Source organism: Natator depressus, chromosome 17 (assembly GCF_965152275.1).
Source record: "Natator depressus isolate rNatDep1 chromosome 17, rNatDep2.hap1, whole genome shotgun sequence".
In the NCBI taxonomy this organism is placed as follows: domain Eukaryota; kingdom Metazoa; phylum Chordata; order Testudines; family Cheloniidae; genus Natator; species Natator depressus.
The window spans coordinates 8,082,998-8,107,102 of record NC_134250.1 but is presented as its reverse complement, the minus strand read 5'-3'; the positions used below and the strand labels follow the sequence as shown (position 1 = coordinate 8,107,102).

The following is a 24,105-nucleotide window of genomic DNA, read 5'->3' as shown; positions in this document are numbered from 1 at the left end:
CACATTTCAGTATATACTGAATAATAATAATAAGTCATTGTCGGTATGAAATTTTAGTTTGTTCTAACTTTGCTTGTGCTTTTTACATTGCCTGTTGTAAAACTAGGCAAATATCTAGATGAGTTGATGTACCCCCTAGAAGACCTCTGCGTATCCCCAGGGGTATGCAGACCCCTGATTGAGAACCACTGGTCTATGAGCATTGGTTCAGTCCTGACTGAGAGGAGGGCTACCTGCTGAATAACCAGTGGGTTTTTTTTGTTTGTTTGCAGTGCATAACACCTGGATTGTCTCTGGAGGTCTCGTGTCCAAGTACTGAGCAGACCTGGCCCTGTTTATTTTTATGGCTTCTAACTAGTTCACAACCTGACATAGTACAGATGCTGGATTTTTATATTGCTGTACATAATATAGACTTATTTTATTGTTATAGGGTGGCATGCCCCTTGGGGCTATGCAAGCAACTGGAATGTCTTTTATGGGACAGGCTTCTTTCTTAGGAATGCGCCCAGCAGCTCCACAATACACCCCTGACATGCAGAAACAGTTTGCAGAAGAGCAGCAGTAAGTGATGCTTTAATGCTGCTGGCAAAATCTTATTTGGGGTGGGGGGGCATTCTCCAGCTCATTTTGTGCATTTAAAAACTACCATCCTATCCTAGAGACATTCCTATTGAATTTAGGATTCTAAAATGTTAAATTAGCTGCAGACCATTCCATCGTCTGTGAAGGCTGTGTATGAGGTTCATGATGGCATATGCTATTTTCTACCAATTTTATGAGACTGTGGCAAAGTGTGTGCCAAAGCATCTATGTGAAAAAGGGAAGGAATGTGAAACCCAAGTTACCAATATTCAGAAGGTTGGCATGGAAGTTGTCATCAAATAATGCTTAATTTTTATGTTTGATATTGTTTCACTTTAGAAAAAGGTTTGAACACCAGCAAAAATTCTTAGAAGAAGAGAGAAAACGACGCCAATTTGAAGAGCAGAAACAAAAGCTGAGACTCCTAAGCAGTGTGAAACCGAAGGTATATCATAAATAACATTTATTGATTTTCAGATTAAAAAAACCCAAACCTGTGGCTTTCATGTATTAGGGAAGAAATAGATCCTTCTTTCGTACACCTTCCCAGCCGAAGGCCAGATCTGAAGCCTGATGAAGTCCAATGGGAGTCTAGCTATCAATGAGCTTTGTATCAGGCCTCTTGAAAACATCTGGTATGTTTAACCCTTTGTACATAGCACCTCTCTTGGTGCTATGTAATCAAAATAAGACAAATGTGGTATTGCAAAATGAATCAGTTTCCTTTGTTGTCTTGATAACTTCACCCTTCTGCATCTTCCTGCTGCTCTAAGGACAGACTATCTTCTCTGCTGCTGTAACATTTGTAACCAGACGGAAATGGTGCTTTTTATAGTAGTGCCTCTTTTCCTGCCACTGTGGTCTGAGTAGGTGAACGTTATAAGACTTTGACCCAGGTCTGAGGAAAGAGAATCCCTTTTTCCTCTCAATGGTAGCTCAAGAAACAATCCGTTTGCTTTTGAAAAAGAAAACAACCTAGTTTGGGAACAAAATAGGTTTCTACAATACATAAAAATGTCGATATGTTCATTAGTTGGAGTCCTTGCTCTCAAGTTGTGGCACAGTTCAAGTGAATACTATTGTATTGATCTCAAGGGCCAAATGAGTTAAGTGTTTATAAACTACTTTGGTGTCCACCATTAAAACAGTGATACCTTGGTTCAGGGTTTTTTTTCTGCAGAGGCTTTGGTTTATTTGGTTCCTTAGCAAACACCCAAAAGCATTCATTCTGAAGTTGAAAGTTTATTGATAAAACACAAGAAATTAAAACCGCCATTTATATTGAAGCTGGAATTGAGTGTTTATGCAAAACAAACTTAATTAAAACCTACTAAAGTCTCTTTCCTTTTGGAGGCAAAATATCAGTCATTTGTTTAAGCAACAGCATTTCTTTGATGAAAAGGAAAGAGTTAATTTTACACTTAGTCCTGATGTGTGAAAGGTTTTCACTTATGTTTTTAAGAGACAGACACAAGGTAGAGGAGAAAGAGGACAGAAAAGGTGGGGGAATATGGCTTTTGTTGATGTTTTTGGTACACTGGATAGGTGGTCAGTTACAAATGGATGCTCTGGCTGGAAGGTCAACTACTCTACCTGTTGCTTGGGCCCTGGTTTATATTTCAATCAGGGATGTTATCCGAGTCTTTTCCCCTTAGGGTAGGATTGTGGTCATCTCAACTTACTGTGCTGATACAGTGCAGTTGATTTCAGGATTTGATGAAAAGCCAAGAGAGTCAGAGAGAGAACAGGAGGAATGAAATAGGTGCAGAATGTAACACAAAGGGAGGGGAGACAGAACAGGATCTTACATGCCTCTGTAGCGCTGAAAATTGTGTATCCCTGTGATGGGCTGAGGACGATATGATTTTCAGGACTCACAAGTGAAAAACAAAAGTTCTTGAGCAAGAGCAAGGCCTAATGGCTTCCATGTCTGGAAGAAAGTCTTTCGATTTGGTCTGCTCCGTTTTGGGGTCATGGAATATGAGATGAGCTGGGATGTATTGGGGCAGGTGATGAGATTTTTTTCAAAGGCTCTCTTTAAGAACCCAAAAAAAGGGAAAAGGTGTGTGGCATAGCACATCCCTTCATTATTTTGTGCACCAGTGAGGCTTAATATTCACCACACCAATTCTGGTTAATTAATTTCCTGCTCCACATCTTCTGTTTTTACCAAGAATGATTTCCACAATGCTTGAACGATATCAGCAGGCCCTCTTTATTTGGATTAATACAGTTTCTCTCTCTGGGTCTCTTGCGCTTGTTCATAACATTCATTACTGAAAACAGCTTGACCTGTTTTCTGGGGTTAATTTCCAAGCAGGCAAAAAGTTATTGTGACATGTTATGAACTTTCACATACTTTTTACATTTGCGCTTACAACTGGGTAAATTTTTAAACCCAGAAATCACAACAGTACAAGGATTCTTGTTAAACAGTAAGTTTCCAGAACTGAGACATACTAACTCTTTTCATTTCCATCTTAAGACATGTAAATACCAATGAGTGAAAAACCTTTGCTGTTGTCATTGTGTAGCCTATTGAATAAATTCTGTTGTAAGTAAAGGGGTTTCTGTTTATTGAAGCCATCACTGGAAAATGGAGCTTAATTTGTGTGATTTTATTTTTAACAAACATTGCTACTTTTTCAGGCAAAACAATTGTGAATGTTGGAAGAAGATTCTGAGTTGTACTGTGACACTTTCAAAGCAACTTTTGTCATGTTTCAGACAGGTGAGAAGAGCAGAGATGATGCTTTGGAAGCTATTAAAGGAAACTTAGATGGGTTTTCAAGAGATGCTAAAATGCACCCCACTCCAGCATCGCATCCAAAAAAACCAGGTATTTTATCTTTAGTTGAAAATAAGACTGAAATATTATACTGCTTCATGTCCATAAGGACCTTTAATTCATGGAGTTGTTTTGTATTCAGGCAGTCTGAGCTCAACTGGTTATTGCATACGATTCAGTAAACTGAAGCTTTCATTGTAGCTGCAATATGCTTTATAAAATACATGGGTAAAAGTTGTGATCTAATATTTTGTCAAAGAACTTGTTAAGCTTTCATTTAAAAATACCAATCTGACAACTTTAGTTTGAATATTAACACTGAGCTGTAGCATCTACCAACTTCCCTCATACACTGCACTTCTAAATGTTACAATTGAGTTTTTTTCCTTGTCAAATGACTAATTAGTGTTTGTAGAATGCTTTGAAGCTGAAAAGCACTATATACATGCTAAGTTGTATCAAAACACTATAAAATTATTTCACAATACTATAATAGCTTGCTCAGATTCCATTATCTGGACGTGGGTAAATTAAAAACCTTTAATAATCCATTTTCAGAGGAATTATTACATTAGTAGTAGTTGTCATAAAATATTCCCTCTAAAGAGAAAAATATTAGTTGTGGGGAACCTAACTCCTTTGTCCTGCCTGAAATGAAGCCTCAATTAGCTAAGCTTGTCCCCAGATGATTTTTCCATCACTGTATCACGTCTGTTACTCTGAAACCTGCTGTTTGTTGGTTATCTTCAAGTTGCTCACAAGTTCATGCAATAGCTTTTCGCTGTCTAGCAAGTTTGACAATTCCCTAGCAGTGTTCCCCTGAACTGTGCTACTAAAATGGTTGAGTAGTGCAAGGAACCCGAGCAGAAATCTGTTCAAATGAGTGGAGATTCCCTTTCTACCTTGGCATCTTCTGAATTTTTGACAAGTGTTCCAGCAACAGATTTCATTTTGACTCATGTCTAAAAACTGGGCTTTTTTCCTTTGGTCGTTTACAGTAGAGATAGATCTGAACTGCAAAGTCTAAATTTATTTGGGCCCATCATCACTGATAAACAAACCACTGATAAGTGGAAATACCTTGAACAGAGGTGTTTGTAATGGGTTTGTTTTGTATATAAACCACACTAAATTGGTCAGCTCCGTTCTAGTGGGACCTAATTTCAAATTACAGGATGGAGATGTAGAGAGTTCCAGCTGCACAGTCAGTCCTTTACATGGAGGTATGGTGGAATTGCCCACTGCTACATTTCTTATATCTCCCAAACATGTTTGTGTAAGGGTGTGTTAAATCAGCTGCCAGAATTGGAAATCATTGTAGGAAAGAGATGGCAAATAAACCATCATTATATTATATGAAAAATCAAGATGTCATTCACAGTAGCTTTCATCTGATGCTTAAATGATGGAGGTTATTAAAACTCCATTTAAAGGAATTAATGGTGTTATTGAACATGAAGTCCTTGAGATAAATAAGGTATGTCACAATAATCCAGATTTGGAAAAAATAACTGTTGGAAAAGCGGGCTATTGAGATGAGTTAGTTCAATAACTTGATACAGAAGATAAAAATATAGGATTTGAAAGAGTGACATGAAGTATGTTGACATTCAGCAACACAGTGCAGGATTTAAACCAACTCTGTGGAACAGAATAATGTTGCTGAGAAAAAGACAGTATTTTCATGCTATTTTATTCCTATAAATGGACTGTTGTTCACACTTCTTGTTTATGTGTGGAATTTTTCTCGCATTCAAACCAGTGGTCAAAAATTCTTGGTGTTATTTCTTAAGGTGTTGCATCAAAGGAACTGTCACTTTAGTGCAGATAGTTCTGTGAAATTATGTGGTGGTGTGCCACTATGGTGAATAACTTGTCTGGAAGCTGCACTTGCTACATCTTGTGCTTTTCATGTTTCAATTTTCCTCTGTGAAAACTCACTTGGAGAGCAGTGTTTATTATGGTTAATGCACTTCCAGTTTGACCCCATACAAGCTTTCACCGAGCTGAGCAGAAACCTGTAATAAAGTACATTTTTGAAACCTTTCAAGAGACCACTTGTGGGACAGCAAAAATTTGTTGCCTAATTAGTAATTAAAGGCTGGCTTTAAGCTAAAGATTGTGTAAAATTGAAATAGAAACTGTGAAAATACATCAGTGTAATTTAAGGTGGATTTGCTGGTTTTAGGTGCCCCTTAGTTATTGTTAAGGATGTTTACAGTACATGGAATAAAGCATGACCACCTACCCTTACCTAAAAAATAGATTTATTTAAAGGCTTTGTGTAGATATAAATACGCCTAAGTGGTACAATGAAACAGAACCATTGGAGGATAAAGTGGTTTGTCCAAATGCATGTAAATAAAGTCAATGATGGTCATGCTGTGCTTGACATATACTGTGTTGCCTTGAGGGAGTGTTGCCTATGAAAGTGGTATTTTTTTCCACTATAGTTCTTGAGTCTGGCCAAATTGCTGTAGAACTATCATTTTGTTCTACAATAGATCTGTTTAGAATGATGTAACTTGAATACTGTGGCCAAGATTTTCAAGAGTTACTCGTGAATTTGGGTTCCTGAATTTTTAGGTTCTCAACTTGAAACACCTTAAAGGGACCTGATTTTCAAAGGATGGGGACATATTAAAGTGTTTCAAGTTGGGCATCAAAATCACTTTAGAATATCTTGTCCTGTAAGAATAACCTGGTGATTACTTCAAGTCTGTTTAATGTATTTTGCATATAGGTAGCACCTGTCGTCATCTGAGTGACTCCAAGTGCTTTACCAAAGTCAATATTAGTCCTATTTCATAGATTGGGACATTGAGCCAAAAGAGGGTTTAAGTGATTTGCCTAAAGTGTAACAACAAGTTACTGGCAGAATTGAGAAAAGAATTCAGATATCTTGAGTCCCAGTCCACTGCTCTAAGCACAACAGCACGGGTTACATTTGTTTTGAACTTCCTTAATATAAGAGGTGGGGAAACCTTAATACAGACTGTGGAAGTATCAAGTTTCAACCAATTGGACAAGTTATAAAAATCTGGACGAAGGGGTTTATAGCGGAAAAAGGGAGCTGAAGTTTACCTTGCATTAGTGTGGTCGATTGATAGAATGGTAAATATTCTCATTATTTTGGTCAAATAGTTCTGCATATACGTCTTACTTTTCCCAACCACTCATTTTTACATTTAATAATTGCCATTTTTAGAAATTGTTTTCCCCACCTTTCCACCGAACCAAGTTTCTTTACCTCATTGTCTTCCATTGCGTGTGTTCATTCCATTTTACAGATCACCCTAGACCATCCCATTCTACTGTATCTGTCTCCCAACCCTCTGCTTTTCTTGACGATGAAGAATTTAGTGACTTTATACAAGGGTCTGTTGAAACCCCGCCATTGGTGCCTCAGTCCTCTTTCCAGGCTTTTCAGTCTTACCACCCTACCACGCAGGTTCGGCAGCTGCTTTCAGAAAAGGCTGTAGTCAATCCTCTGCCTTCAGTCCAGATTCCAGTATCTTCCATCCTGCATGATACCATTGGGCAGGTTCCTTATTTCTCTACCTCTGCATCTTCACACACAACCCATAAAACAGGTAACCCATCCTATCTTCATTAGCTCTACCATTGGAGCTAGTATTTACATGGAAACGCTGCCTACCTTGCTTTAACACTCCCTTTTGTAATCCAATTGAACAAAACTTACATACTGGTAAATGACAAATGGATACATTGAAATAAGTTTGTATTAACTACTAATAAAATTCTACTCATGGCAGTGGGGGGAAATTGGCACACTTAGCAGATGATTTAAGATCGTTCTTGTACCAAAACCTTTCTATAATTTGGGGTGGTAGCGTCCTGAACTATAGGAGAAAATAATTGATGTTGATCCTGCAATTCCTTCTCCCCTGGCCCGCAACAGGTGGCTATGTTCTAGCACATGTAAGTGGAAAATTTGTGAGAGCTCAAGGGAAGTTAAGTAGGATGCATGTGACTCTTCATTATAAACAGCTGAGTCTAAAGCCTCTTATGTGCCATCTCCTTTACTCATAAGAGGCTGAAGTGGGCAGGAAAATAGAGGTGAAAGATGAGGATAAACATAGACCGTGTTATGCTAATGCGGAGCTTGACTTCACATTTCCCTCTCAGGGCTGATCCAATGGATGTAAAGACTCCCATAGACTTCAGTGGGCATTGGATCAGGCCCTTAGCCCTTGTTCCTGCTACTAGTCAGGAGTGACTTGATGGCTGTGCAGCAGTAAGTGTATTTCCTGTTCTGCTCATTACAAGCACAAGAAAAAAATTACATTGCCAACCCCCTATGCTGGGCATGCTCAAGTTCTCGTAGAAGATGCTTGAGCTGAATTGCATTGGTGTCCTGAGTGTGCACAGACAGTGCTCTGGAGAATCAGCCATCAGTCTCTCATTACTTGGTACCATTAAGTGGGACTTGACATGTCTTTTCTTTGAGGGAGTGGGATTATGATTTGGGGGGAGAATACGTACAAAGATGATTAACCAAATAAAAGTAATTCCTCCTGCTGTTTGTCTAGGCCATTCCTTGGAGGAGTCGCTCTTAATTTATGATTTAAGTGCATCTGGACAGGAGCAAACCAAACTTAAAACATCTGAAATTGAGCATAAAGCCTCAGCCGCAAGCCAAGTTCATCCCAGTGTAACCGTGAATAACGGGAATGCTGTAGGTGGACTTGTAAGTGGTACCACCGCTGCACAGGTGTACAAGGCTTCACAACAAAACATAGCAGTTGAAGAGTGTGGTGAGCAAATGAAACATTTGACAAAGTGTAAATCTGATATAATGTAGCTTGAATGCTAACATCTTACACACTAATTCTACAGCAAATGCTGCATCATTTTGCTCTGATTCCCTGCTTCAGTAACATGGCAATGCCTCTCGCTCCTGACTGCAAGTAACACATACATGAATTTACTCTGAATCCTTTCCACCATGCATATACTATAAACGTTTTAACAAGTTTCTCTAAACTTATTCTCTGCTGTTTTAAAATATTCTGTCGTCTTATTTCAGCAAAACCTATTCGTTTGTTATGCTTTGTGTTTTTTTTTTATTAATTTGGGTGGCATGGGGGAGGGTATGGACCCAAAAAAACCCACATGAGAAACTTGCTACTGAAGAATGGGTCTTTACCCAACTGTGAGGGGGGGGGGAAATGTTCTAGTTAAGCTAAATTGTTTGTTTGGGCAATATCATACAATAGCCATTGGCCTGGCACTTTTTTTCTTTAAAGCCTGCTTTGTAGAAGTCAAAACTTCACACGCTGGACCAGATACAAATGCAATTCTATGTCAGTACTTCATCAGTACAGTATTAACTAAGCAGGTTCTTGCTGTAGATGTGATTTTAGTATTGTTGACTATGGAGCAAACTGCAGAGAACTTTAACTGTTGAACCAAAACAGGTTAAAGGTGTTGGTTAGTATGTTTTGGTACTGCTTTGAAGTTGTGCTTGGTGGCACCTTCACATATTGAATTCCAGGGTGTTCAAATATGGAGAGACATGAACATAGCTTTGCATGGCCTCTGTTCTTGAAACACAGGTCAATTTTAAGAAATATATAGATAATTGAATTTAAAAATTCAAGCTGGCACTTTCTTAAGGGATTGTGGTGTCTTGCCAGTACCTTAGTTCAATTAATTTTTCTATATACCACCTTGATTGCTGTTTGACATTGCTGTTAATAGTTGGGACCTCACCAATGTGCAAAAAAACCCCATACCCACCAATTAATGGTTACAAGATGAAATTAAATCACTCTATTTTCAGATAGTGCTTTTTAGTAGCTCAAGTTATCCATTTACTCTGTAATTTGAAATAAAATACAGTTGTAATGCACACCATGAAATAAGAGCTGTATTTGTTTACAATACAGTTAATGTAAAGAGGTGATATTGTGTCTTTTGTACAAACTCCACACACTCTAGTTAGCTGCAAAGATTAAAATGGTAGGGGGAAAGAGAAATTGAGACAAAGAAAGAAGAAAAGGTATTTCTGGAAGATCTGAGAATCAGTGGAAAGTTGATGAGGCAGGAATGCAGTTCAGAAAATAAGAGCTTCAGAAAGCGAAGATTATGGCACCAGCAGGTAGGAGTTACTACTAGAATCAGGAATTTCATAGGTAAGACTAGAACCATGACAGGAAGGAGCCAGAGATGCCTGCTTTGATATGGACTCTGCTTAAGAGGATGGACTGATTCACCATGACCAAGTTTAGTGAGGTGGGAGAAGGAGGCTCTGTTTCAGAAAAGCAGAAACTAGCTACGCATAGAAGAACACTTCTGTTCTGTAGCCCAAATAGAAACCCTCATTGAAAACAGTCCAGGATATTGTTAAAGGATCTGAAGGATAAGTGCAACCATTCCAAGTACTTTGAGGGAGGGAGGGTTAGCGGTAATATGGTGATATTGGGGACAAGTGAATCATCCCAAGAAGTTCCTGGACAGTGCAAACTTCAGAGAATTGGAAGTTACTAAGAGGTAATTGAATCTATTGTAAAGTAGGAAACAAGGGATGGGGAGATGGGAGCAAATGATAGGAGAGGCAAGGAGATTTTTTAGGGGCGAGATTATATCAGAAATTTCTGGTGGAAGCAAAAATGGAAGGGAAGTAAAAGGAGAGGAGGAGGAAAAGGAGGGAATGCCTGAGGATGAGCTGTTAAGGGTGATGGAAAAGTTACAAGTTAAGGCAATCTTAGATTGAAAGAAGAGAGCAAATGCCTCTTACTTAGCTGGGTGAAGAGAATTGCTGGTATGGAAGAGGGGAGTGACTGTTCTTAGCAGCTTTGGAATTAGGGATAAGTAGAAATTAAACTTTGGTTTACTGGGAATCCCTGTAGAGTCTGACTGGTTTCAGAGTAGCAGCTGTGTTAGTCTGTATCCGCAAAAAGAAAAGAAGTACTTGTGGCACCTTGGAGACTAACAAATTTATTTGAGCATAAGCTTTCGTGCATGCATCCGATGAAGTGAGTTGTAGCTCACGAAAGCTTATGCTCAAATTTGTTAGTCTCTAAGGTGTCACCAGTACTCCTTTTCTTTTTGTAGAGTCTGAGGAGGTCAAGAACAAATATGGGACATTCATCACCGCTTTTATCAGTGAATAAGCTCACATGCACAGGGGTCCACAGCTGGTCTGTAAACCAAGTAGAACTTGAGGTATGAGAGAGCTGAAGATGGGGAAGTGTTGCAGGTAACTGTCTGGGAAAGGATCAGCAAATGAGGGAGCAAGGAAAACAGGTTGGAGAGACTAGCAGGATTAGGATTCTTCAGAGGGAAAGGAAGGTCACTTTCTGAGCAGTCAGGTGATGGGAGAGAATATTCTGCTGTAACCAGGCAGTGGTCAGTGCAGGGAAGATTATAAGAAAAACAAGCAATAAAAGAGCAGGTTTAATTAATCATGATGAAGGAAAGAATGTGTATGAATGGGAAAGGTAGCAGGTTAGAAAAGGGGTGAAAGGAATTGTCACAATGTTGATTTAAGTCTGAAGTGAAGATGAAATCTGCTGAAGGGAGAATCAGAGCAGGGACTGAAAAGAGTCAAACTTGGTGAAATCAAGGGGGAAAATTAACATAATGTTTGAATCTGGGGAGTGACATATTCAAGTTATAGGGGACTGGAGAGGGCAGAATGCGTTAGAGTTCTGCAGTGACAACAGCAATGCCAACTCCTTGAGTTGAATGACTAGGTAGGATAAGGAGGTGAGAGGATGGGTCTAATGGGGCAAGCCAGCCTGACGGAAGATGTTGATGGCTTTTACCATGAGCTGTTCACCTGTGAAACATAGAGAATACGTTCTAAACTTGTTTCAGTGTGATTAAATTAAATTATTCCCCAAATAGCAGTAATGTTCTGCCCATCAACTTTATGCAAATAGGCATGGCAGAACCACTGCTATTTATGAAATGTTTGGAATTGATGGGACTTGTCTTGTGTTCCTGATCAAACAGATACGTTTGGACAACGAGTGGCTCTTTATTTCATCGTGTGTGTTTAACTGTATTTTTGTTGCTGTTTCAGGTCATTTTGTAGAAGTATCAGTTTTGCGTCTCTCATGTAGCCAGGTGATTCCATGTCTGAAATGGACTGGTTGAAATACCAAAAACTGTGTCACAGACTTTTTCCTATTTTGGATCTCTCTACTCCTAATATGATTCTTGTCTCCTTTTTAAATATAATCCATACCTTTAGGTGTTGGAGTATTCCCTTCCCAAGATCCAATCCAGCAAATGATGCCACCTTGGATTTACAATGAAAGCTTGGCTCCAGGTAAAATGTTCTGCTAAAACATCATTTAAAATAAAAAGTATAAAAATCCTTACACTTCAGTGTTGCTTAATGTCTTACCCAAATCAGTATTTTTTTCATCTACAATAAAAACTTTCCAAATCCCTAAACTTGTTCAGGTTTGATACAGAAGCTTTCCAGTCCTGTAGTTTTTGTTCCAAGTTCATGTTGGCTTGGGTCAGAGGTTCTGTGGTTCTGACAGTGAGGAATACCAGTTTGTGTGAGTATTTAAGATTGATGGTGTCCCCTTTGTTCTTACGTAGTACTGTTCATATTGTGACAAGTCAGTATGGGATCAGAAAATACATTATTGGATTTTAAGACCAGAAGGGACAGTGATGACCATTTTCTCTGACCTCTTGCACAACACAGGCAAAAGACCTATCCGGTCATCTTGTCCTGTCCCCTGCCATTGCAGAGTTGTTGTTATTGAGTGTGACTATGAATGGTTACGCTTCCTGAAGTGCATATCAGCATGCAATGTTTAAAGGCAATACACGCATAACTGTAGGTTGTAATTTACTGAAGTAGTCGTCATACTTGCAGTCACTGATGTTTGTGTCTTAAATTTAGTATTAAACTTTGGCTGACTAATGTCAACATATATTTCTTTGAGTAGAAGCAGGAAGAGCAGCTCATGAATTTCTCGATCACCAATTTAATTTGTAAAGCAAGTTTTTTTAATCACTCCTGAGAAAACTAGGTGTTTGGTGTTGTCTGAACTATACATGGTATTTCTTAGATGTGGTACAGCAGCAGTGATAATGACCAAGTTCATCTGTTCCAAGTATAGCTTTGGAGAATCATGGACATGTAGGGCTGGAAGGGACCTCAAGAGGTCATCCGGTCCATCCCCCTGTGCTGAGCAGGATTAAGGACACTTAGACCATCCCTGACAGGTGTTTGTCTAACTGGTTCTGAAAGACCTCCCAGGATGGGAATTCCGCAATGTTCCTAGCTAATCTGTTTCACAGTTTCAAAGATCACTAGTGTTGGTTAGGGCATTCTTAACTCATTGCACAAACTGGCAAGCATTCCAAAACATGTTTTGGGATGTCTGACTCATCTTTGGTAGCTTTATCTGCATTCAGAGAAGGCAGGAGCTTCTTCAAACATAGTAAATGTTAAATCTAGAGGTTATAATGATGGCATAGGAATTGCCATTGTTGGTATAACATTTTTGTGAGCTGTCTCCTTTCAGTATCTCTTGTAATTAAGCAGGCTCATTTCTTAAGGTTATTTGCCTTATATATGCCAGAAGCATAGTAAACAGAAAATGAAGTGCTATACTAAATATTGATTAGATTGCACTAAATTTTAACTACCAAATGCTGCTCTGGCTATCTTCACACAAGGATTATCCAGAGGCCTCATTACGGAAATATGTAGTGAAATTTATAAAGAGAACTAGTTGTTTTGTATGGATTGTTGGTTTTACTGATCAATTGATATCCAGTTTAATAAAGCAGATGTCTGTCTTAGAATGTAAGCCTTTCATTATATCTAGGTATAGAGAATCTGCTGTGGCATAGGTAATTTCCTTTAGTACTGGTGAAATAGGCAGAAGTCTTGCTGAATAGAACACCCAGAATGTGGTGTGAAGTAGCACAGTTAGCTGGCAGAGTTGTCTCCTAAATTTCTGAAAAATAACTACGGTAAGCAACTTGTTTTATTGCTCTATGTATTGAAACTGAAGGGAATAGGATGTTTTGGCCAGATGGTTTTTGATGTAATTTGTTCATTAGAAAATAAATCAATTCAGACATTGATACTACTAATTATCTCGATTTAGGTGCAGCTTGGTTAAATTAGCATGTTATGTTTCCCTTGCAAGGGACTGGAGGATGCTTTTGACAGGCCTCAAGTTAATTGGTAGAGTTGTGCTGGAGCACGCAGCATTTTTATTCATTTTCCTTGGGAACTTACAAATCTCTCTCCCTATCTCTTTGGGCTTTGTTTGGGGAACTTCTTTTCTTCTTCACCTGCTCGTTTGAATTTGAATGTACAGGTAGAAGAAGTTATAAATAGATGAAATTTCTAGTATTATGTGTCAACTTTAATGCTGATGCCTAATCAAATTGGTAATGTTCCATGTCAACCATATTACAACCCTTAACATAGTTTTATAGTTAGAATAGAAAAACAATCTTAAAATCTCTTTAAAATGTTTACTTTCATCCTCCAACACTGTGTTTCCCTCAATAGATTTGTATAAGAAAATTTTAGAAACCACTATGACTCCTACTGGAATAGATACTGCTAAACTCTATCCCATTCTGATGTCATCTGGACTTCCCAGGGAGACCCTTGGACAAATATGGGCCTTAACCAATCGTACCACACCTGGAAAACTTACCAAAGAAGAGCTTTATACTGTCCTGGCTATGATAGCAGTAACTCAGGTACAAATGACTGAGACAGTCTTTGGGGGGAATGGAAAATGGTCTAACCTCCTCTTGATAAACTGTCGCTGACTTTTGTAACGTCCCTGCAGTATGTTGTGTATGGACAGGTGTACTTGTATTATACCACACGTTAAATACACTGAATGAATCTTGGCAAAACTCCCATTCACTTCAGTGGATCCGGGATGTCACCCTCTGCATTTATAGCTATTATTTCTTCTTCAGGACTCATTTAAGTTTGTAATTGGCTTTGGCTTTTCTTTTATGCTGTATAACTATCTATTTAGGAAGTGATATGGGCCCCTCCACTAGATTATCTGAGTATCTGGCAGTGGGTGAATTTGTTAATTTTTTGGCCTGTATAGTCTAGGTTTTAACTTTTGTGTCAGGTTACGGTGTAATGTCATGGCTGTTCCTAGTTTAATAGAAACTTGTCTGAAATTGCAAAAACCACCATTCAAGTTTTGCAAACTTCACTATGATCAGAAGTTGACAGAAGAAAAATCCAGGAGTAGACTAGATGGGACAGTGAAGATTGGCATTGATGTACATGGTTAGAGATGTGTGGGGAAAATTTGCATAGTACTTACCCGTGTTCAGTGAGCTCTAGCCAGTGCTAAATTTTGAGCATTCAGATACAATTCTTGTGCGTGTTTTTTTTAGTAAGTGACTAAAGTGAGTCTATAGATCCATATGAGATCTAGCAGTAAACTGTATGAGTTCCAGCATATTATATATGTGTAGGCTCACCTTGATCATGTAAAATTCAGTAGCTTTTTTTTGTGTGCAAAAGACAGAATTGAAGGACTGACTCCCTGCTTTTTCAGTTTCAATAAATAAATAAAATTATTTGAGAAATAAGGGTACAGATGGAGGAAATAGAAATGTGTAATGCATATAACTATCTCTATTTTATTCCTTGTGCAGAGAGGAGTACCCGCAGTGAGTCCTGACGTTTTAAACCAATTTCCAACTGCTCCTGTCCCCACTTTAAGCGGATATCCAATTTCATTGCCCGCCACAGTGAGTCAACAGCCTATGAGGCCCTCTGGACCGCCAGTCTCCATGCCTCTTAATATTGGACAGGCAGTCATAGGAATAAACATAACTGCACCAGTGGGTGGCGCTGCAGCACAGGCTTCTAGTGGTTTCATGCCATCTTACCCCACAAACCAGGTTAGTGCTGTTTCCATAGCATAGTAAATCCGTATAATCATTGAAAGAGAATTACAGGGGAACTCTGTTTCAAAGCTGCATAATGACAACTGGATTTTAAGTAAACATTAAAAATGAAACTGAAATCTAGAACATGCCCATTTAAATATGCAAGACCATGCTGTAGCAAGCTTCTTTGATGTTTCAGTCTCTTTCAGATGGCATTAGAAGAGCTAGACAAATTTCTTCTCCCTTCCTAAGCTCTTGCATCCCAAGAAAGTCCTCTACTTAATTCCTTTTTTTTTTTTTTTTTTTTTTACAACATTTGAAGTGGAATTACATGTAAACTAAACAAGACCTTTGTTATCTGGCTAGTAAAACAGAAATGAGACCATCACAGGGAGAACTGAAAGCTGTGTACGAGTGACAGAAAAGATTATCCAAATTTTCTGGAAGCATAAATTGATCTTGGTGATCAATTTTGCTATTCAAAATTCAATTTGCCCAGCATCCACAGCATATTCCTTTTGATGTTTTGCAGCATATACTGATTGATTTTTTTTCTTCCATAATGTTCTTCCTCTATTCAAAGATGACTTGGCTAAGATCAAGTATAATACATTAATGTCTGGGATGAAGTCCTTTATTAACAGATGTCTTCCATATCTACTGAGATCCTAAACACACTTTTTGTTTTTGTGTTGTTGGAAGGGCACCGTGGAGAACAGAATCCTTGCAATTAGTTCCCATTTAGTTATACAGCTAAAAGCAAAAATATTACTTCTGATTCAAAGACAGTAATAATGAAAATATACCACTACTAATATGGTGCGTTACATCTTCACCACACTGTACAACATGAACTTACCTGTGGTGTTTGGTACAATCCAAAATGCTTGATTCTACGTCTCTTCAGTTTCTTGCAACGATAGAGGAAAATTGACACCACTCGAGCAAATCAGTAGGTGTTGTACCTTAAAGGTGATAGTGCTTTAAAAAAAAAAATCTGCAAACAAACTAATTGAAATCCATGTTTTAACTGAACTAACATTTTTGAATGCCTTGGAATTGTACCTAATATCCAGCTGTTTCCCTGCTGCCCTCTCTCTTTTGACTGATGGGTTTTATGCCACTGCCTATGCGACTTGTGTAAACTTTGTTCATACTGATTTAGATGTATAGCGTACTGAGGGATCACCATATGCAGCCTACTAGTGTTGTCTATTAGTTCCCAGTGAAAAAGCAGTCTCAACTGCAACTGCTCAGCTGTTTTAACTCTCTAATATGCTGTTGTTATTAAAAAGAATGGTTAATAGAAATGCATAATAGAGAAGTGGAAGACAAGGTATAAATTTGCCTTCAGACTTCAGAAGTAATAAAACCAAAAGACCCTGCATCTCCTCTCTTACTGCTCAAAGAAGGCTCTAATTAGAAACATCTTTAATGGGCCCCTGTAGTGTCTGATCATCAATCCCATACATGGATTTAGAGTGGGGTAACAGCAAGGTATACCTAAACTAGCTGGCATGGTTCTCCTGACCAGATGTTCTGTGGTAGTTTCAGATCAATTGAATTAAATGTGAAAATGAATAATACGCTTGCTTCAATATCCCCTGTTTTTTTTAATGTGATGGTAAATTCAATTTTTTATGCTGCCCCTCAAGTTTTAATGTTCCCTGTGCAACTTGACTTTGTATTAAAATGCGTAAAAATATCATCAAAGTTGTCAGGATGAAGCTGGAGATTTTGGCTGTTGGATGGGGCAGTGGGAATTTTTTTGGAAAGGGGTAGGAGATAGTTTGGGTGTAGGATTTAAGCACAGTAGCTGAATGTTGTAATGCTCAGCCTTGAGAGAGTTAATACTGTTTACAATGGAAATTTGCACCGTTGGATTTTAGGATTTAACCCTCCATTGAGAAGAATGGGGGCAGATTACATGGTTCAGAACTAATATTCAGGCTGTCTGCAGATTCAGAGAGATAGTAATTCATTGATTTATACTGTCTGTATTTGGAAGGTTATCATCACTGTTGGGCAGGTTATTTTCACAAGCATAAGGGCTCAAAACTTTTTTCTAAGTGAGTTTGGGTTCTGAAACCTAGTTCTGCAGCAGAAAGTATAGTGTGAGAACATAAACACAGAGGCATGCGTTAAGCAGCAACTAGACTACTCTCTAACCAGGAAGTTCCTATATTTATTAAGATTCCCATTGCCATACATCCTGGTCCTCTCTGATAACTTCAGGACCAGGAACTCTCTAATCACTCCACATCTCCCTTTCTTTATAATGAAAAATTAAAACTTAAATTGTAAACCAATTCATATACACACACACTCAGAATAAGCTTCAAATTCCTTTAAACTATTTACACTACTATGTCCCCTTGTCTGTTGCTTTTAAATATCCCTGAGGAATAGTCTAATGATCTGATCTGAGGGATCTGGTCAGTCTTCCAGATCATGTTCTCATTTCTATTGAGTTTGTGCATGGAGTTCCCTGTGGAGGGGGCTCACTTCCAGAAATGCCAGGAGTGTTTTATATGTTTCCACTTATTTTTGCAGAAGTCTTTTTTTTAAACTCTGTACTGCTCTCTCCACCTTTCTATTGCTCTGGGGGTAATGTAGACTTCTAGTATGATGGTCAAAGTCCTGTGCAAATGTTAGGAATGTTTCAGAGGTAAAGTGAGGTCCATTAGCAAATAAGAGGACTTCAGGAACTCTGTGTCTTACAAATACACTGGACCCTTGCTAGAATGTGGGATTTGGGATCTAGTGGTTTTGAACCCAGTAATACCACTGAGAGTTTATGGTCCACTTCCATGTTAAAATTCAAGCCAAACAGATATGCACTGAGCCGTTCACAGACCCAAGTGACTGTGGGAGGTTCCTTTTCCATGTGAGCAGTCTATTTATTTCTGTGAGGCTTCTTGATGTGAATGGAACAGGTCTCTGGTCGCCTTCTGGCTGCTTTTGTGTGAGCTCGCTCCTAAGCCATATGAAGATGCCTCTGTTGGATGTTGTTGGATAATTTACCATATATTTTGCCAAATCAGGTAAAGATGTCAGTTCTTCAATTTTATTAAATGTTTTGTTGTGGGCTACTCCAGATCCACATATTGTGTGACCATTAAGGAGATAATGCCTTCGGTTTTTCTGAATCTGTCTGAATTCCCTGTTTGCTATTTATATATCCTACATGTTTTAGCCGTTCCTCTTCAAACTCACATTTCTCATTCAGAGTGAGGCTGGCTTGTGGGAAGTGTCTCAACTGCATGTTGTCACTCGTCTTCGTTTTTATCTCTACCATATACCAACACATCATCTGCATGGCAAAGGATGCCAGGCAAACATGACACAATCTGTGAGATTCTATGCCAAATGGAAGATGATTGAAACAGTACCTTCCAAATGGGGTGGGAGGGGAGATGAATGTCATTAATGGTATAAAGTCTTTAGCAAGGGAAGGTTTCCCAGAAGCCTGCTGTAGCATCTGACTTTGAAAAGACTTTGGCTTCTGATTATTGAGCTAATGTCTGGTCAACTGCAGGAAGCATGTGTCTTTCTCTGAGCACACTTATATTAAGTAGTGTAAAGTCCACACAGGTTTGGATTTTGCATTGGGCTTTGGTACTACAACCATCCCCGCACACCAGTCAGTGGGTTCTTCTATCTGGGAAATAACCCCCATATCTTCCCCACTCTTTAATTCTTCTTTGCCTTTCTTTAGCAAGGGTACAAGGCTGGGGCATGGGACTGTGAGAGCACAAGTTGTTGGTGATGACATCAGTTTTATGCTGTACTCCTCAGACTTCTTTCCTAGCCCTGTGAAGATGTGTAGGTACATCTCTTCTATAGTTTGCATTTTGCCATACATTCAATCCAGGTTTTCTACTAGGTATAGTCCTTGTATTGCTGGCAAACCTAGTAGGAGAGTTGTCAGTCCTTGTATTATGTATATTATTTGTTGAAGAACTTTCCATCCTTTCTCCAGTTTCCCAAGCAACTGGCTACAAACATCCAATGTGCTGTTACTAGCCCCATGTAGAATTTTATTTGGTCTTTGCAAATCTCCATCTCAACATGGATTATAATCTTTTTTTGGGATTGCAGCGATGGCTGCTCCATTATAAATTTTAAGTAAAGGTTTCAACTGTTTAGATTCATGCTTGTGTTCCAAAGTGTTGTCTGTTCTACTGAGGATATGATCCCTAAAAGTATGGACTCATTGTCTGATAACACCACTCTCCTTCTTGGATTGATTTCACTACTCTTGATGACCTGTATGTTACAAAATGTTCCGTTTTGTGGCATTTCCTACCTTCTGCCTCTTTTGCTGGATGATGTTGCCTGCTGTGGCTGGGTGTCTTGCTACATCTTCCACAGCTTTTCGAAGCTTCCCTCCTGTTACGGTTCTTTGATCTCCCACTTACTATTTGTGCACTGTTCTTATGTTGTAACTTTGATTTGACTGCTCTTTTCCCATTTGCGACTTTTCTTTTTACTGTGTCAACATTGTCTGATGCAGTCATAGAATTGCAGGATTGAAGGGACCTCGAAAGGTCATCTAGTCCAGTGTCCTACACTCATGGCAGGACTAAGTATTATCTAGACCAGCGGTTCTCAAGCTGTGAGTCAGGACCCCAAAGTGGGTGGGGACCCCTTTTTAATGGGGTTGCTAGGGCTGACGTTAGACTTGCTGGGGCCTGAGCCCAAAACCTCAGCCCCACCACGCAGGGCCAAAGCTGAAGCCTGAGAGCTTCAGCCCTGTGTGGCTGGGCTCAGGTTATAGGCCACTTGCCTGGGGCTGAAGCCCTTTGGCTTCAGATTTGGCCCCCCCCCCCCCCCCCCGACCAGGATGGCAGGGCTCAGGCTTTAGTCCCCCTCCTGGGGTCGTGTAGTAATTTTTGTTGTCAGAGGGAGTCGTGGTGCAATGAAGTTTGAGAACCCTGATCTAGACCATACCTGATAGGCGTTTGTCTAACCTGCTCTTAAAAAATCTCCAAAGATGGCGATTCCACAACCTCCATAAGCAATTTATTCCAGTGCTTAACCACCCTGACAGTTAGAAGTTTTTCCTAATGTCCAACCTAAATCGTCCTTGCTAACAATTTAAGCTCATTGCTTCTTGTCCTATCCTCAGCAGTTAAAGAGAACAGTTTTTCTCCGTCTTCCTTGTAACAATCTTTTATGTACTTGAAAACTGTTACTGTGTCCCCTCGTCGTCTTTTTTCCAGACTAAACAAACCCAGTTTTTTCAATCTTCTGTCATAGGTCATGTTTTCTAGACCTTTAATCATTTTTGTTGCTCTTCTCTGGACTTTCTCCAATTTGTCCACATCTTTCCTGAAATGTGGCGCCCAGAACTGGACACAATACTCCAGTTCAGGCATAATCAGTGCAGAGTAGAGCTGAAGAATTACTTCTCGTGTCTTGCTTACAACACTCCTGCTAATATATCCCAGAATGATGTTGGCTTTTTTTCTTTTTGGCAACAATGTTACACTGCTGACTCATTTAGCTTGTGATCCTCTGTGACCCCCCAGATCCCTTTCTGCAATATCCCTTCCTAGTGGATCAGTCTTCCTTATGCTGTAGCATGTAAGCCACGTTGCTGTTTCTTTATTGTTGCATTCTCACTTTTGCTGTTGTTTTGCTAGTGTGAGATCTGGGTCTAACTGTGCTGATAAACTTGTGCTGATAAACTGGTCTTTTATACCAACAACCATCTTGTCTCGTATTAGTTCTTTTAATGTTCCATATTTGCAATGTTCAGCAAGACTGTGAACTGCAGTAATAGAAGTCTCATCTGTTTCCCCTTGTTTCTGGCACTTCCTATTAAGTTTGCCCCTTTCATATGTAATATTGTCTGTCTATGAAATGGGCATCAAATGCTCATGTTTCACTTTTGGAGTATTCTTTCTTTTCTTCAGTGAGGAGGAGGGCACATAGGATATCAGCAACAGCAGCAACCAGGGTATTTACCTGATATTCTTATGCTTTCTCTGTTAAACCAGAATTGCTCAAATCTATGGCTCCTGCAAGGCCAGCTGCCTGAGTTGCGAAAATCAAATGTCTATAATAGAGCCATTTGTGCTATGGGGCTCTACTGCTGAGGTGAGACAGGGCCCTCTGCCTCCTTGCTGCTGCTTTCACAGGTCTCCTCCCTGATATTCCGTTTCCCTCACTCACTGACCACTCTGACAGTCTGGAGGTGTCTTTCCTTTCCTTTGCTCCTTCTTTGGAGAGAAAGATTCACTCACTTCTCATCATGTAGTGTGAGGACATAAACACAGAGGCATGCTTTATGCAGCCACTAGAGAACTCTCTAATCAGGAAGTTCCTTCATTTGTTAAGCTCCATGCTGCAACACATCCTGGTCCTCTCTGTTAATTGTGGACCAAGAACTCTATAACTGCTCCATATAACATGGATTCTGAAACACAATTATATGCTTATGGAGTATCCAGGGTCCTGATATTTATTTCTGTGGCTAGATTCAGAGGCCTCACGTGTTTTTAGACCATTTAATTTAAAAGTGAATTTAACTAGTACTAGTAATTTATCAAAGGGCTTTACAAAGTCATGTGTCTACCTCTTGGTTCTTCAGTGGTCTCTGTGAAATGAATTGCTTTGCTTCTCTCAGTCCATTCTTTCGAGGACAGATGTCCACCCCATCATAATAAAATAACCCTTGGCACCACTGCTGACCATTTCAGTGCCCAGTGGCTTTGCAGAGTAAACAATCTAGCGTCTAGTTGCGGATCTTCCAAAGCAAGGTTTAGTCATGTTTGTCGGACAGCATAAGGAAGCTTTTACTGCAGATGGTGGTGCTGTGTTTTTTTTATGAATGAGTAAAAGATATTTGTTACAGTTAAGCTTACCTTGTGCCTTTATTCCAACATTAATTCACTTTTTATCATAGATTATAGAAATTGACAAAAGCTCTTTTGTTTCATGTAGTCCATTCCCCATTTCCCTCAATTGTTTCTTTCAATAACATTTTGTAGGGCTTTGTCTGCTCCCCTTAACTGTTGATTTGTATATTAAGACTTTGCAGTGAAGTATATAGAAAATGTACTGAGTAGGCAAAAACTATTCCATATATATTTAAAATGTCAAGGGAATGTGTTTTCCCGTGTTAAATGGTGGCGGGTCTCATGATTTTATGCAATCCAGGTAGTAAAACCAGAAGAAGATGACTTCCAGGATTTTCAGGATGCTTCAAAGTCTGGCTCACTCGATGAATCTTTCACCGATTTCCAAGGGGAGGGATCTGGATCCTCCAAAGCAACCAGTTCTCAGCACCGGAGCAGGTAGAGTAGATCTCTGAATTTCTTTTCAGTAACTTAAATATCCTTTTAAAAGCAATTAAACATTTTCTTTGTGTAACTTTCTAACCCATCATTTCATACCGTCACCTGATCTTGACTCTGGCAGTGTGTTTCAGCAGCCATTTCAGAAATCTTAATGGCAGTGTATCCAAACTGACATTTAGTGTACTATAGATGGCTGACCATTCTTTAGAATTCCATTCATCATGCTGAGATAAATTGTGTATAAAGGTATGAGAATAGGTTTTTCAAGTGTTTATTCTGTTGCTGACAATCGTGAGTTCTTTCATGCTGTGCATTAGGCTCAAACCTTTACATATAGCAATCTACTCATTCCTGTGCTCTCAGAAAAATGAATTGGGACAGATAAGCTATGCACTTAGCATTAACTACCCTGGTTAAGGGTCTCATCCAGCACCCACTGAAGTACATGGAAAGCTTTCCATTGACTTCAGTTGCCTTTGATCAGGCCATAAACACCATGCAGAGAGCATCAAACCTCAGACTGTTTTCTTTTAAAAGGCCATGGCTCTCCAGTGGATGGGGTTTTTTTAGCTCCTCTCATCCTTTCCATTTTGGCCAATTTTTATTTAATACATGACTTTGAGTTGTGGTGATTGCCTGGAAATCCCATTTAAAGTCTGTTTCATTCAAATTTTAGAGGTCTACTGGCATTGTGGTTGCTCAACGCCTCTCCTATTCTGGTGGCCCTTATTTATTTAATTGAGAGAGTGGTATTGCCTCAATACAGTCATGGGTTAGGCAGTGTGGAGTAGAGAAGTAACTATCCAAAGCTTCCTGTTTATGAGTCTGAATTCTTTCACACAATTCTGACTTTCTATGTTCTATGGTCAGGAAGCCCCAAAATTTTGTTTTCTCATACTATACAGGGCAAAATAATATATGCTTCTCCCTAATTTTAATTAATTTTAGGAACAAAACATTTGGTCTGCATGTACTGAACTGGTTGTTCTTATATGTAGATAGAACAAATACTTTCAAAGTGATTACTGGTTGCTTCCTTGACAGTGACATCAGAGGAAGATACTAGAATGAATTGTTCAGCTGCAGCATCTGTAAAATTACAGTATGAGTCATCGCTTTTCATGAAAGGGGTTTCATTTTGGTAGTTTAAATCAGTAACACTACATTAATCTGAAGATGCTCCATATTTTATTTAGTCATTTTGTTTTAGGCGTAGTTTTTCTGCAATTAATAAAATTTATTCTGTTAATGGAAGTCTTAGCAAAAGCATTTACAAATCTGTAAGCACAGTTTTGTTTAAAGTTCCGTAATTGGAATTGGAGGGTCACGAGAAATCGGTGTTTTCCCCTGCAGTAGTTCTCTTTATTCAGTTGTTGTAAGAGCATTCAGTTTCGGATAGAATGTTACAATGAGCTGTAGTCTATTTGCTTATGGATGTGTTGGGGGTTTTTTTTTTTTTTTTAAAAGCCATCTATAGCGTATACCAGATTAACTGTTGTATTTGTCAAGATTGGATATTGAACTGTCTATATTGTA

The 24,105-nt window shown here is 39.0% G+C and overlaps 1 protein-coding gene across 5 annotated transcripts in view; it reads left to right on the top strand.

Annotated features, from left to right (window-relative positions):
* Nucleotides 1-24,105, top strand: part of SYNRG (synergin gamma) — a 66,744-nt gene that overhangs the window by 11,301 nt on the left and 31,338 nt on the right. For 2 of the 5 annotated variants that reach the window (XM_074975043.1, XM_074975042.1), the window contains exons 4-12: nucleotides 434-564; nucleotides 925-1,030; nucleotides 3,313-3,424; nucleotides 6,664-6,966; nucleotides 7,927-8,151; nucleotides 11,598-11,675; nucleotides 13,899-14,095; nucleotides 15,026-15,274; nucleotides 22,430-22,566. In XM_074975043.1, the coding sequence (XP_074831144.1) occupies nucleotides 434-564; nucleotides 925-1,030; nucleotides 3,313-3,424; nucleotides 6,664-6,966; nucleotides 7,927-8,151; nucleotides 11,598-11,675; nucleotides 13,899-14,095; nucleotides 15,026-15,274; nucleotides 22,430-22,566 (1,538 nt within the window). The remainder of the gene's footprint in view (nucleotides 1-433; nucleotides 565-924; nucleotides 1,031-3,312; nucleotides 3,425-6,663; nucleotides 6,967-7,926; nucleotides 8,152-11,597; nucleotides 11,676-13,898; nucleotides 14,096-15,025; nucleotides 15,275-22,429; nucleotides 22,567-24,105) is intronic. The other 3 variants (XM_074975047.1, XM_074975046.1, XM_074975044.1) reach the window with 2 other exon arrangements.